The 12,287-nt window shown below is 44.6% G+C and overlaps 1 protein-coding gene across 1 annotated transcript; it reads left to right on the forward strand.

Annotated features, from left to right (window-relative positions):
- The first annotated feature begins 345 nt into the window (after positions 1 to 345).
- On the forward strand, positions 346 to 3,878 carry LOC109505104 (BTB/POZ domain-containing protein At2g46260-like). Its single transcript, XM_019847087.1, has 5 exons — positions 346 to 544; positions 2,299 to 2,438; positions 2,512 to 2,575; positions 2,660 to 2,966; positions 3,068 to 3,878. The coding sequence occupies exons 1-5, from the start codon at positions 346 to 348 to the stop codon at positions 3,876 to 3,878; spliced, it is 1,521 nt and encodes a 506-aa protein (XP_019702646.1).
- Positions 3,879 to 12,287: the final 8,409 nt, after the last annotated feature.

The raw sequence follows: 12,287 nt of genomic DNA on the forward strand, positions 1-12,287 counted from the left end.
ATCCAACGGTGGATTCGCCCGAAGGAAGGTGAATCCTTCTTTCGTCCGAAGGATGCAATCGCCACCCTCGTAGCTATCGCAACGGTCGTCCCCTGGGTGTGAAAAACCGTTAATTCCCTCATCTTGGCGGGCTTTCCTTTTCCATCTCTCCCTTCTTCTTCCTTCGTTCTCTCTGCTACTTCTTGGTTCTGCTTCAAAATTGGGGTTACAGTAGGGTTTGTGAGATCTTTTCATCTCTCTCTCTCCCCCCCCCCCCCCCCCCCTCCCCCTTCTCTCGTTTTCTCCCTCCGCGCCACCACACCCCCCACACCCTCCCCCACCCCCCCCGGCTAATACCTGGAATCTATGGAGTCACCCAAGCAGAAGGTCGAAGGAGATGGAAGGAAGACCTTAAGACGCTTCATGAAAAGGGAACTTATCGACCCCACAGACCAACCCCTCAGAGTGCGGATTGTTGCTAAGCCGCAACCTGATGGCGGGGAACACATTGGCACAGAAGATTCCCTGAAGCCGGAAGCAGAGCTATTTGATGACACCAATAATGGTGAAGGTCCCATTCTTTCTTGAGCTATATTCTTTTTCTTCTACCCATGAACTCGATGACAATCTGCAAATTCTGAGAAATTGTTTTCCCTTGGCTATAGTTTTTCTTTGTTTCTAAGAGGTTAGCGGACTGCTTTTACTTAGATGAATTCTCTGATTTTCATCAGTATCTTCAGTATCTTCTTCTTTTCTCATTTTTAAAGAATTTTATCAGGAGGATATTGTGTGCGGAAGATATGTCAATAGAAAGGAAAAATCAGAAAGATTCAATAAAGCTGGCTTTAATCTTGAGATTTATCTGCAAAATTTGAATCCACTGATATTTCAGTTCTGTGACTGTTCTGTCATTCGTTTCTTGTTCCATCATGTTTTATTTTTTATTTGTTCCTGTTTTGGAAGTAGATGATTAACTAGATTGGTTTTCCTCTGTTAAGATATTCAGAATAATGTACCATCTTCTTGATTACTTATTTCTTTGAGTGATTACTGCTTGCCTTTTCTTTTTCTTTTCTTGGTTTAGAGAAGTTATATTTGTAGGAAAGTGGATGTGGTAATCATGCAGACAGCAAGAAGAAGCAAAAGGCTAACAATGAAACTTACTTGAATTGTGAGATTCTTTAGGATTTTTTTTAAAATTTTTTATATTTTAGGTTCACGGTCATTCAGTCAAGTTGGGCTGTTCTATTGTTTTGACTGTCTCTATGTATTCTCTTTGCTTGTTTAAGAAAAACAACTAAATATTTAATCTGGGATAAAAGAAGTTCACTTAAATCATTGTTTAATCTGGAAAGAAATAATTCAAGTAGACCTATGTGATCATTGAATGGTTTTATGATTATTGTAATATGTTTATGAAGGTTAAACTAAATGAGTAAATTTTGTGAAATGAAAAATAAGCAAAGAATAAAGAAGTTGATTGAATAGGAAAACACGGAGAAGCATTTAGTTAATAAACACATCTTCCATATTCAAATAATTTAAGAAGCATACTGTTTGTAGTTTGTTCTCTCCAGATTGGTGCATATTTGTATGCCCTTGTGTTTCATCATTCTATCAGTGGGTTTTCTTGGCGGCAGAGAAGCCATGCTATATAGAACGGGGTCTACCTCATGCTGAAAGTACCATAATTTGGCACTGCTGCATTTCTTCATCGAGCTCTGTTTTCATCGCATAATGTTTCTCTTGAGCTTTTATTATGCTCGACTTTGTGTAGATGTATAGATAAAATGGCTTGACTTCTGCTTTACATTTTGAGCGCAGACGATGGAACTTACTTCCATGTAGACATCTCCTAATTTGCTGTCTACAAAATCATATCAGCGAATCTGAAGTTGCTGAATATGGAATTTTGGTTCATCAGCAAATTAAGTTTGATCATGTGTTTTGGATTGTTGGTTAATAAGCACATCAGACATTTTTTATTTTTTTTCTCAAAAAGAAAAGGAAAACCATATCTAAGTAGTCTAGGTATATAAATTTCATCACTTACTGGGCTGTGATGTCCGTAATAGTTTAGCATTTCAGAACATTCTTATTCTTTGCATCATAGTTTGGCAAATTTTAGATCACTGCCTTCACATTTGTTCTGTACCAGCTTCAAGTTACCTAGTCATCATCTATGGTACATCATATATGAATAAAAGGCCTAAAACAATTGACATTAGCTGTAAATTTGTACTTCTTTTCATTTTGAGTGAAAGAGAAGACAGATTTGCACTTTCACCCGAATAATTGTTGCACTCTATGTCACTGTAGGAAATGGGGCTCCGTGCGGTACTTATATTTCGAGGCGGTCAAGGGGTGTAGATTATTCTACTTCGGGAGGTGGTTCTGTGGAAGAAGTCATGGATGTTAATTCTGAACTTCTATCCCAGGAAAGCCTTGTGTTCCGCAAGGTAGAACCTGAACTAAATTTCAGCTTAGTTCCATTTTTAATTCACTGAACCATCTATTTCTCTGTTTCCGAAGTTATTCAAGGAAACGAAGACAGCACTACTAAAGGAACCTCCAACCATTCAAATTGAAGCATCAGGTATGTGCTAAATTATTTTTCTTTAAGGTGACAAAGTCCACCCTGTAATCCAAACGATAATTTGAATATGACTTGATGGAACAGAGGAACATGCCTTCGTTGCACTTCTGGAGTTCATATGTTTTTCCAGGATGCCACCACCCTCTTATGAAGAATGTGTAGATTTGCTGATGACCGCAGAGGAGTTCCAGGTTCTTTCATGTGCTTACCGTTGCACAAACCAGTTGCTGCGCAAGCTAAACTCAGCACTCTCTTGCTTCGAGCTTTGCCATAAGTTACGATGGCCCAAGGTGAAAGAGTTACTAGCAATGGAAGCAATGAATTTTGTTACTCAAACGGACAACACTGAATTGAGAGTTCCAAAACAAAAAGAAGACCATGATATAATGAGGTAACTCCCTATCAGCTCGTTTTTTTCCCCTTTTTTAAAAAAAATTATAAATTATCATTCTGGATAAATCTTTTAATTAAACGTTTGATTCTACTCAGCAGCATTAAGAATGAACTTCTTCAGCAACCATTTTCTATAATCAAGGCACTCTTCTGCATGGACTATCTTAAGGTTGAATCAGAAGATGATGTGTATGATTTTATACTGTGTTGGGCTCAGACCCACTACCCAAAACCAGAAGACCACTGCACTGCCAAGGAACTGCACCTGGAGCGCCTCATCCGCTTCACTTACCTGACCTGCCGAAAGCTGGAAGACGCCCTCCAATGCGACTTCTTCCACCCTGAATCTGTATCCGAGGCTGTCATGGAGGCCCTGGCTTTCAAGGTCCGGGAGCCATACAGACGCAGACTCCCACCGGGAGGGTGCTCGAGCAACCGATTTCTTGAGCGGTGTTACAAGCGCGTGCCCGTTGCGGTTAACAGGCTTTGGTTCCCAGAATTCGACCGTTGCGAAGTATACTTTAGCCTCGCTATTTCTGAGCTGTTAGACATGCATTACTCTCTGGGCAGAAGAGAGTCTGAGGACTTCCAGTTTGGCCCCCAACTACTAAGTCTTGTGGCTTCCTACAAAGAGGTTAGAAGGACATTTTATTTTGATCTGAGCATTACTTCGAAGGGAGAAATCCTGGACGAGAATGTCCATGCCACTAGGTTTATGGCAATGACAAACGTAGGTGACAGCGCAGAGTTTGTTGAGATGGGCACGGGCACCTTTGTTCCAGCTAAACAGGAAACTGCTGGAGGTCTTGACCTTCTCCCTGGGTTCTTGTTGCAGCTTCTTAACGGAGTCTGCCCTTTCATACTTGATGGATTTCTTCACTTATTAGTGGAGATCACTTGCAAACGATAGGACAGATCTTATGTCGGCTCAATTCTTGGAAGAAATGGCTTCTCACTGAAAAGGTATAATGGTGGGGATACTCAAAAGTTTGCTGAATTAAGCAGTCCATGCAGGGCATTTCTGAAACACAAGATAAATGCATGATTACATTGAAATCAAACCACAGAAAGGAATCTACCTACTAAATTGAAGAAGTTCCCATGCTTCTCAATAGCCCCTTTTCCCTATATCTCTTTGACAAAAGTGTTCATCTTTTCTTTTTTCTCTCTTTCCTTTTTTTAAGCTAATTTGTGAAAAGGGAGGCTAAAGTCCACCCAGTATGTTTGATTAAGGTAAGTTAAAAGCTTAAATACAAAGTGAGAGCTTGGCATAAAGCCAAACTTAGGACAAGACAAAAAGGATAAAACATACCCCTTCTCGACTGAGGTTTGTCCTAGGAAGGAGAGACAGATATGAAGATTGATAACTCAATGTTATCTCTCAAAGGTTCTTTTGCATTCTGTTTTGCATTGAGAGGACTACGTATGAGATAATGACACCCCCCCCCCCCCCCCCCCCCCGCCAATTCCTCCGTCGATTTGCCCTTATGTGTTTTTAAGTCCCTCCAGCTTATGTGATCAACTCTTGCATTTCGTTCCTGAAATGATCTCTTGAAAACATTGCCCAGCTTTCCAGGAGGAAGAAGATTTGTTGCTTGACTGTGTTGAGTGAGGAGGCTTCAAACCAGAATATTCCATTTTTTCGATCCTTCCACAAAACCTGGCATACGGTGGCTAGCATACAATCCCATGCCTTTTTGCTGGTTATGTTGGTCGTGTTTTTTTTCCTAATTAGCCACAATGATTCGATTGTATCTAGTGTTCGACCATATCTAGTGCGAAATTTGGAACTATGTTGTGTGTGAGCTACTGCTAGATCGATGTAGCAGATGTGTAGTGAACAAAAAGGTGATTTGTTACTTCTTTGTGAGATCCACAAAGGAAACAAATGGGTGGCTTGTTGCAGCTCCCCTTTGTAAGGTTCTCCGCTATGAGGATTTTATCATTGAAAACTAACCAATTAAAAATCTTGACCTTTTTTCTGGTAAAGCAGTCTCTAAATGATCCTTGCAAAAGCAGAGAACCCCTCCATGAGGAAGAAATCCAAAAAGGTATAATGCGCCACCAATGGAGCTTGCCATAAAACTGTCTTCAAGTTCACCTCTTCAGCGTATCTTCAATCATAAGAGAGTCATGGCTAGAGCCACAGGTGGATTGGATTGGATTGGGGATGGGCCACTCCAAAAGCAGTCCATTTTTCAAATCAGGTAAAAAATGGAATCCAAACCTAATCCAATTTCCTTCGTGTTGGATCAAATTGGATTAATATTAATTTTATCATTCAGTTCAGAAAACTAACCCAAACACAAATCATAACAAATACAAGTAAACTGATTACCTAATTTAATAAGATGATAGTAAGCGACATGTGAACATTATCAGAAAATCATTTTACATAGGATTGATCTAGCAGATTTCAGAAGTCAGCAACTTGGCTAGTTCCTTAAATGTTGGCCAAAGTGCAGGCCATCATCTTTCGAAATACCAATTGAGATTTCACACTACCAACACTATCTAGATTCAGATCTATTATCGTTAGTTGAGATTTATCAATCAAGATTTATTTGATGTAGAAACTTTCAAACATATTTGTTAGTTGAATTTATTAATTAAATATTGACTTTTAGTTATTTAAATTAATTACACTGTGATACATGATATCATGTTTGGAATGCTTTGCATGCTTGTAGAAAGAGTTTTTTAAGAATATACGGTGGTTGCCATAATCTTTGGCTCATAATCTTAGGTCGGAGACTTTATATGATTGATCTAGAGGATTTTAGAAGTTAGCAATTTGGTTAGTTTCTTAAATATTGGCTGGAGTGCAGGCCATCATCCTTTGGAGTACATAGATGTACTGTAACACACTTTGATCGAGAATGGTCTCCTTATGGGAGGATGACCAGTGAGTGATCAAGTGATCAGACCCCTTCTTTGGTTATCCCAAAGGAGGAGATAAGTCCTAAGGTTGCATTTGGTACATCACCAAGCAATTTTAGAAGATAATGTGGATTATCTTTAAGATAGATTTTCACTATTAAATTATCAGTAATATTGATTACTGTGTTTGGCACACACAAATAATATTGTAGTAAAATTACTGAAAATCATGATTGACATGTTTAGTATGACAATCAGATTATCGATAATGTGAAATCAAATTTTCAAAATATCTCTAAATCAAATTACTGTGTCTGGTACAAATAAAGGCTGCAGTGGCCCTCGTCCAATCCAACAGCATGGAAGGACCTCCAGTTTTTGCTCAAGGACCTTCTCTTTTGAGGTTTTAGAGTTCGTGAAGAGCCTACACTCCTTTTCATTGTTGTCACCACTGTCACTTTCTCCATAGTCGTGAGAGGAATAGAGAGAGCCCATTGGGATGGGGGGAGAGTTCTAGACCCGAACGAAGGGGCCAAGGAGGCATGGGGTGCTGGGGATGAAGAGCTGGGAGGAGAGCAGAGAGGCAACGGCATGGCATGGAAGGACCTCAAGCTCTTCCTGGAGGATCTTCTCCTTAAAGGTCTTGGAGTTCGCGAGGAGCCCATGCTCTTTTTCATCATCGTTGCCATCTCCGCGATGTTGGTATATGTATGGTGCTTCCAAGTCTTGGGAGGCTAGAAGAGGAGCTATGAGCTTGGCTCCAGAATTCTAAGACTGGTTTGGATTTTAGGGCTAGGACCAGTTTGGTTCTAGGGTGGAGGTTCAGCTCTCTATGGTCATGAAGCCCTGGTTTGTGGGACTCATGGGGGCTAATCCAAGTATGGACCAGGTTTGGATCTATGGTTTTGAGTGTATGATCAAACCATAGGTATAAATGAGTTTGGATGAGTGCATTCAGATTGGGTTAGCACAGAGAGTTTTGGGTTAGGATTTTGATTTATGTATATGGGTATATATATGTACATTGTAACCCTAATTTGAAGGTGAATCAAAGTGACTCTTTCTCCCTAATTTCTCCCTCTCTCTTTGGTCTTTGCATGCCGCCCAAGGAGACAGCCAAAGAGGCTTCACATTAATTGGAAGGGAGGTGCCTCCCTCAAAACCTAGCACCCGGGGTTTTAGAGGGCTTGCCCCATCATGTGGGGGCCTCTTTTGTGTGGCCGCCCAAGATCCCATCTCCCAGATCTCCGCACCCACTCTTCTCTGTGGGTTCGGGGCTTGAAGAAGGATATTTTCAGATCTAGAATAGAGGGTTTCAGATCTGGTATCGACAAGGTTTAGGGAGAGGAAGAAAAAGGTGAAGACAGGCAAAGGCTGTAGTTTTACAAAAGGCTGTCGGGTCTCTCTCTTGTGCAGTATTGCTTCAGTTGTTGGATGCCTCAATGCCCTAATTTTCAGGAGAATGATCAGATGATCTCACAGGAAGGTTTGAGCTCTGATTTGGTTCAGATCAGAGGTGTGTAGGGGCCATGATGGAGAGCACAAATAAATGCTGCGGTTTGAAAGATGCTGCCATGGAGTCCTAGTCCAACAAAGACTCCTTATCAAGATTTCAGGTCCAGATCTAATAGCCCCAAGGTATCACACCTCAAGCTTTGGTTCTTAGGGTGTTGGGGGTGGAAGATCAAATCTAAAGATGCATCCCAAATCCTTGGAAGTGAGGGTGGATGCGAATTAGGTCGCTGTGCATGGTTCAAGATGCACAGCAACCTAGGACATGAAGTTTGCTATCCTTAGAGAGTCAAGTTTGTAGTGGGCTTTTGTAGAGGGCTCCATTGCTGGTATAGGTTATCTTAAGACTTAGGGATGTCTGGCCTATGTCAAGAGATAGATTACTGATAAATTAGAAGATAGATCTATAATAGCTCGTTTTATAGGGTATCCAAAAAAATCAATGGGATACTATTTCTATTTTTCACAAGATCACAATATGATTGTGAGTCAGAATTTCTAGAAAAATAGTTTATCTAAGATGGTGGCAATGGTAAATCAAAATATGATATTTAAAAAAATATAACTACAAAAATATAAATAGATTTTATTTTGCAAGAATATCTTTTTTTGTAGAAATTAAGTTCTTAAAATCGAACATAGAGAAGGTTAAATTTTAAAATTATGTAATATTCCAAAGTTTTGAAATAATTATCAAAAATTTAATTTATAGAAATTAAAAAATATTTTTATTTTGCAAAATTTGATTATCGAAGAAATTATTTTATGCATGCTTCTTAATCTTAAAATGTGCATATAAAATTGTTTCAACATTGGAATAATATTGAGAAATGAGGAAAGGATGATGAAGTCGCTAAGTCTCATCTAGCAATCTAATATGTGGTGTAGCAGGGGACTAGTTTCAATTGGACTCATATTCTTAGATTGATCCAGATAATGCAAGTCAAGAAATAGTTCTCCATTGGACTTAGAACTCTCAAGAGTCCAACTTTAGCAGGATTAGAATTCCTTAACATCATTGGTACAAACACAAGCAATAAGCTCACTCTTTTTTAAGGATAAAAATGGACTAGCTATTATCCTTCCAGATCTATTTTCATATTCAAATCTATCTAGATATAGATTAAAATTCAAGCATTAAACTAATATTCATATTCATTTATTCATATACATTAAAGAAAAATAGATAGAATATGGATAGACAACTATTTTACATATATCTAAATATTTGACTCTATTTATAATTATATTTAATTTGAAGATGTTGGTGCAAAAATCCGCCTGCATCAGAGAAGCTGGAGTCGAGGGAGTTGCGGTCGCCGCCGGGACCTGCAAAAGAAGTCTAAACCGGAGGTGGGATTGCTCCGGCAAGATCCTCTGACGCTCAAGTCAGTTCTCTGCCTCAACAAGAATGGAGTGCTCGAACGAAAATTTTAGTAGAGTTTTGAGATAGAAAATAGAGCTTAGAGAATAACGTATCTGGGGTCCCCCTTTTATAGGCGGAGGGAGCAACAGACTGATAGTGATGTTTGTAACCGTCTGGCAGTGGGCTGCCCATGGTCAGGAGGAGTTTGTTGCGAAGAGTAGTGGAGTGGAATCGTGGCTATCACCGGGATATGCCACGTGGAGTCTATCGCGGGGAGTGGAGCGGCGTCCGTGGTCACGACTTGCCAGAGGATGGAGAAATCGCGCGGTATCAATCGTAGGAAGTGGAGCAGGATCGTGGCCACTATTGTGGTCTGTCAGGGAGTGATGGAGCCGTGCGAAATCCATCGCAGGAAGTGGAGCAGAGTCGTGGCCATTGCTGTGGCCTGCTAGAGGGTCCAGGCCTGTCGGCTGAAGTCCGACTGGAGTGTCTGACGGAGAGAGGTGGCTAGTTACCCGTCTGAGAGGAGCTCGGAGTCCGACTCTCGTAGGAGTCCGGATGAAGTCTTCCTTCAGTCGAAGTCGGGGATGAGGTCCGGCTCCCGTGGGAGTCTGGACGGAGTCTTCCCGCAGCTGGAGTTAGAGACGAGATCTGGCTCCCGTAGGAGCCCGGGCGAAATCTACCTGCAATCAAAGTCAGGGGTGAAGTCTGGCTCTCTTAGGAGTCTGAACGAAGTCTACCTACAATTGGAGTCGTGGGTGGAGTCCGGCTCCCGTAGGAGTCTGGACGAAGTCTGCCTGCAGCCGGAGTCAGGGATGAGGTCTGGCTCCCGTAGGAGTCCGGGCAGAGTCTACCTGCAATTGGAGTTGTGGGCGGAGTCCGGCTCTCATAGGAGTCCGGATGAAGTCTGCCTGCAGCTGGAGTCGGGGATGAGGTCCGGCTCCCGTAGGAGTCCGGGCGGAGTGTTCCTATAGCCGGAGTTGGGGATGAGGTCCGGCTCCCGTAGGAGTCCGGGCAGAGTCTACCTGCAATTGGAGTTGTGGGCGGAGTTCGGCTCCCATAGGAGTTCGGACGAAGTCTGTCTGCAGCCAGAGTCGGAGACGAGGTCCGGCTTCCGTAGGAGTCCGGGCGGAGTCTTCCTGCAATCGGAGTTGGGGACGAGGTCCGGCTCCCGTAGGAGTCCGGGCAGAGTCTTCCTGCAGCCGGAATTGGGGACGAGGCCCGGCTCCTGTAGGAGTCCGGGTAGAGTCTACCTGCAATTGGAGTTGGGGGCGAAGTCCGGCTCCCGTAGGAGTCCGGACGAAGTCTACCTGCAATTGGAGTCGTGGGCGGAGTCTGGCTCCCGTAGGAGTCCGGATGAAATCTGCCTGCAGCCAGAGTCGGGGATGAGGTCCGGCTCCCATAGGAGTCCGGGCAGAGTCTGCCTGCAATTGGAGTTGTGGGCAGAGTTCGGCTCCCGTAGGAGTTCGGACGAAGTCTGCCTGCAGCCGGAGTTGGGGATGAGGTCCGGCTCCCGTAGGAGTCCGGGCAGAGTCTTCCTGCAGCCAGAGTTGGGGACGAGGTCCGGCTCCCGTAGGAGTCCGGGCAGAGTCTACCTGCAGCTGGAGTTGGGGACAAGGTCCGTCTCCCGTAGGAGTCCGGGCGAAGTCTACCTGCAATTGGAGTTGTGGACAGAGTCCGGCACCCGTAGGAGTCCGGACGAAGTCTGCCTACAACCGAAGTCGGGGATGAGGTTCGGCTCCCGTAGGAGTCCGGGCGGAGTCTTCCTGCAGCCGAAGTTGGGGATGAGGTACGTCTCCCGTAGGAGTCCGGGCAGAGTCTTCCTGCAGCCAGAGTTGGGGATGAGGTCCGGCTCCCATAAGAGTTCGGGCAGAGTCTACCTGCAATTGGAGTTGGGGGCGAAGTTCGGCTTCCGTAGGAGTCCGGATGAAGTCTACCTGCAATTGGAGTCGTGGGCGGAGTCCGACTCCCATAGGAATCCGGACGAAGTCTGCCTGCAGTCGGAGTCAGGGACGAGGTCTGACTCCCGTAGGAGTCCGGGCAGAGTCTACCTGCAATTGGAGTTGTGGGCGGAGTCCGGCTCCGTAGGAGTTCGGACGAAGTCTGCCTGCAGCCGGAGTTGGGGATGAGGTCCGGCTCCCATAGGAGTCCGGGCAGAGTCTTCCTGCAGCCGGAGTTGGGGATGAGGTCTGGCTCCCATAGGAGTCCGGGCAGAGTCTACCTACAGTCGAAGTTGGGGACGAGGTCCGACTCCCGTAGGAGTCTGGGCGGAGTCTAGAAGATGGTCGATCATCGTAAAAATTTGGGTGGAGTTCTTCCATCATGAAGAATCCGGTCGACGCTAGTGGGGGCTTATCCGTCAGCAAAACTTGGGAGTGTTGCGGGGGCTCGACCGCCCGGGAGGTTTGAAGAGGCATCGTTGGAGGTCGGAAGTTGGTTGGATCCCCGGAGGGTGACTCCTGTCACGAACTTCGGCTGGGGGGTATTTTATACCCAACACCAGTCCCCCTACTTTCGAGTTCGAATTTCGAATGAAGGAAGTACAGAGAAATTTTTGCAGTCAAAGTTGTCCCCTTGAATCCTGTGCACGATCGCCCCCAGATATTTTGGCATTAAATACGCGCATGCTGGAGTCTTTTCGAATCGGGGCGATTCGAAGGGACCTTTCGAAATTCCCACTAGTACGCTGGCCCAGGCACGGTGCAGTAATGGCTCTGTCAGCTGTCAGCCGCTTTTAGCCGCCTGCCGCGGCGAGTGGAACACGTGGTGAGCGCGGGTCGGCTTGGGGGGATTCGCGATCATTATGGCGTCGGATCCCAATGTCTATTTAAACCCGCCCTTCTGCCTTTAGGAGCCCTATTCCGCCTGAAAGTTCTATCAGTGTCCGCCTTTTCTTCGAGAGTCCGGACCCTCCTTGGCATCTACCTTGGCCCTAGGCATCATTCGAGTCATCCCTGTCCTCGCACCTTCTGCATCCTTCGGAGCGACTTAGGTTAGTCCCGAAACTTTGTTCCCCTTCTTGCCATTCGGGTGCCCCTTTTTCTCCATCTTTCTCCTGTCACCCTCCTTTGGTTTGATTCTCCGCAAACCTTTCACCTCTTGTTCCGCCTGATTTCTCCGAGATTTTTAGGGTCCTCATTTGAAATATCTTCCGGCACCTCCACCTCTAGCGGTTTCGGGAGTTCGTCCACCTCAGCCCCCCAGGACCCCCACACTGTAGACGAACCCACATCTGGGGCTAGGCTTCATCCAGTTTTTGTGCCGGGTGCCATTCCGTGTTCTCTGACTCCGGATGAACTCCTACTGATAAGGGTTCAGTATGGAGTTCCTCCAGAGTACGATCTGGAGCTCCTCGATCCCGCCGACGGGGCTAGCACCCCCCCGTCTGGCCGTTTCTGCCTGTATCAGGAGGCCTTTCGTGTCGGACTCCGACTTCCGCTTCCGCCTTTCGTTGTCGTTCTCTTCCGTTTCTTAGATATTTCTTTAGCTTCAGTAGCGCTGAATTTCTTTAGGTTTTTGATAGGGTTTCTCTCTCTTTGCCACGTAGTCGAAGTTCAGCCA

The sequence above is a fragment of the Elaeis guineensis genome, chromosome 1, assembly GCF_000442705.2.
Source record: "Elaeis guineensis isolate ETL-2024a chromosome 1, EG11, whole genome shotgun sequence".
In the NCBI taxonomy this organism is placed as follows: domain Eukaryota; kingdom Viridiplantae; phylum Streptophyta; class Magnoliopsida; order Arecales; family Arecaceae; genus Elaeis; species Elaeis guineensis.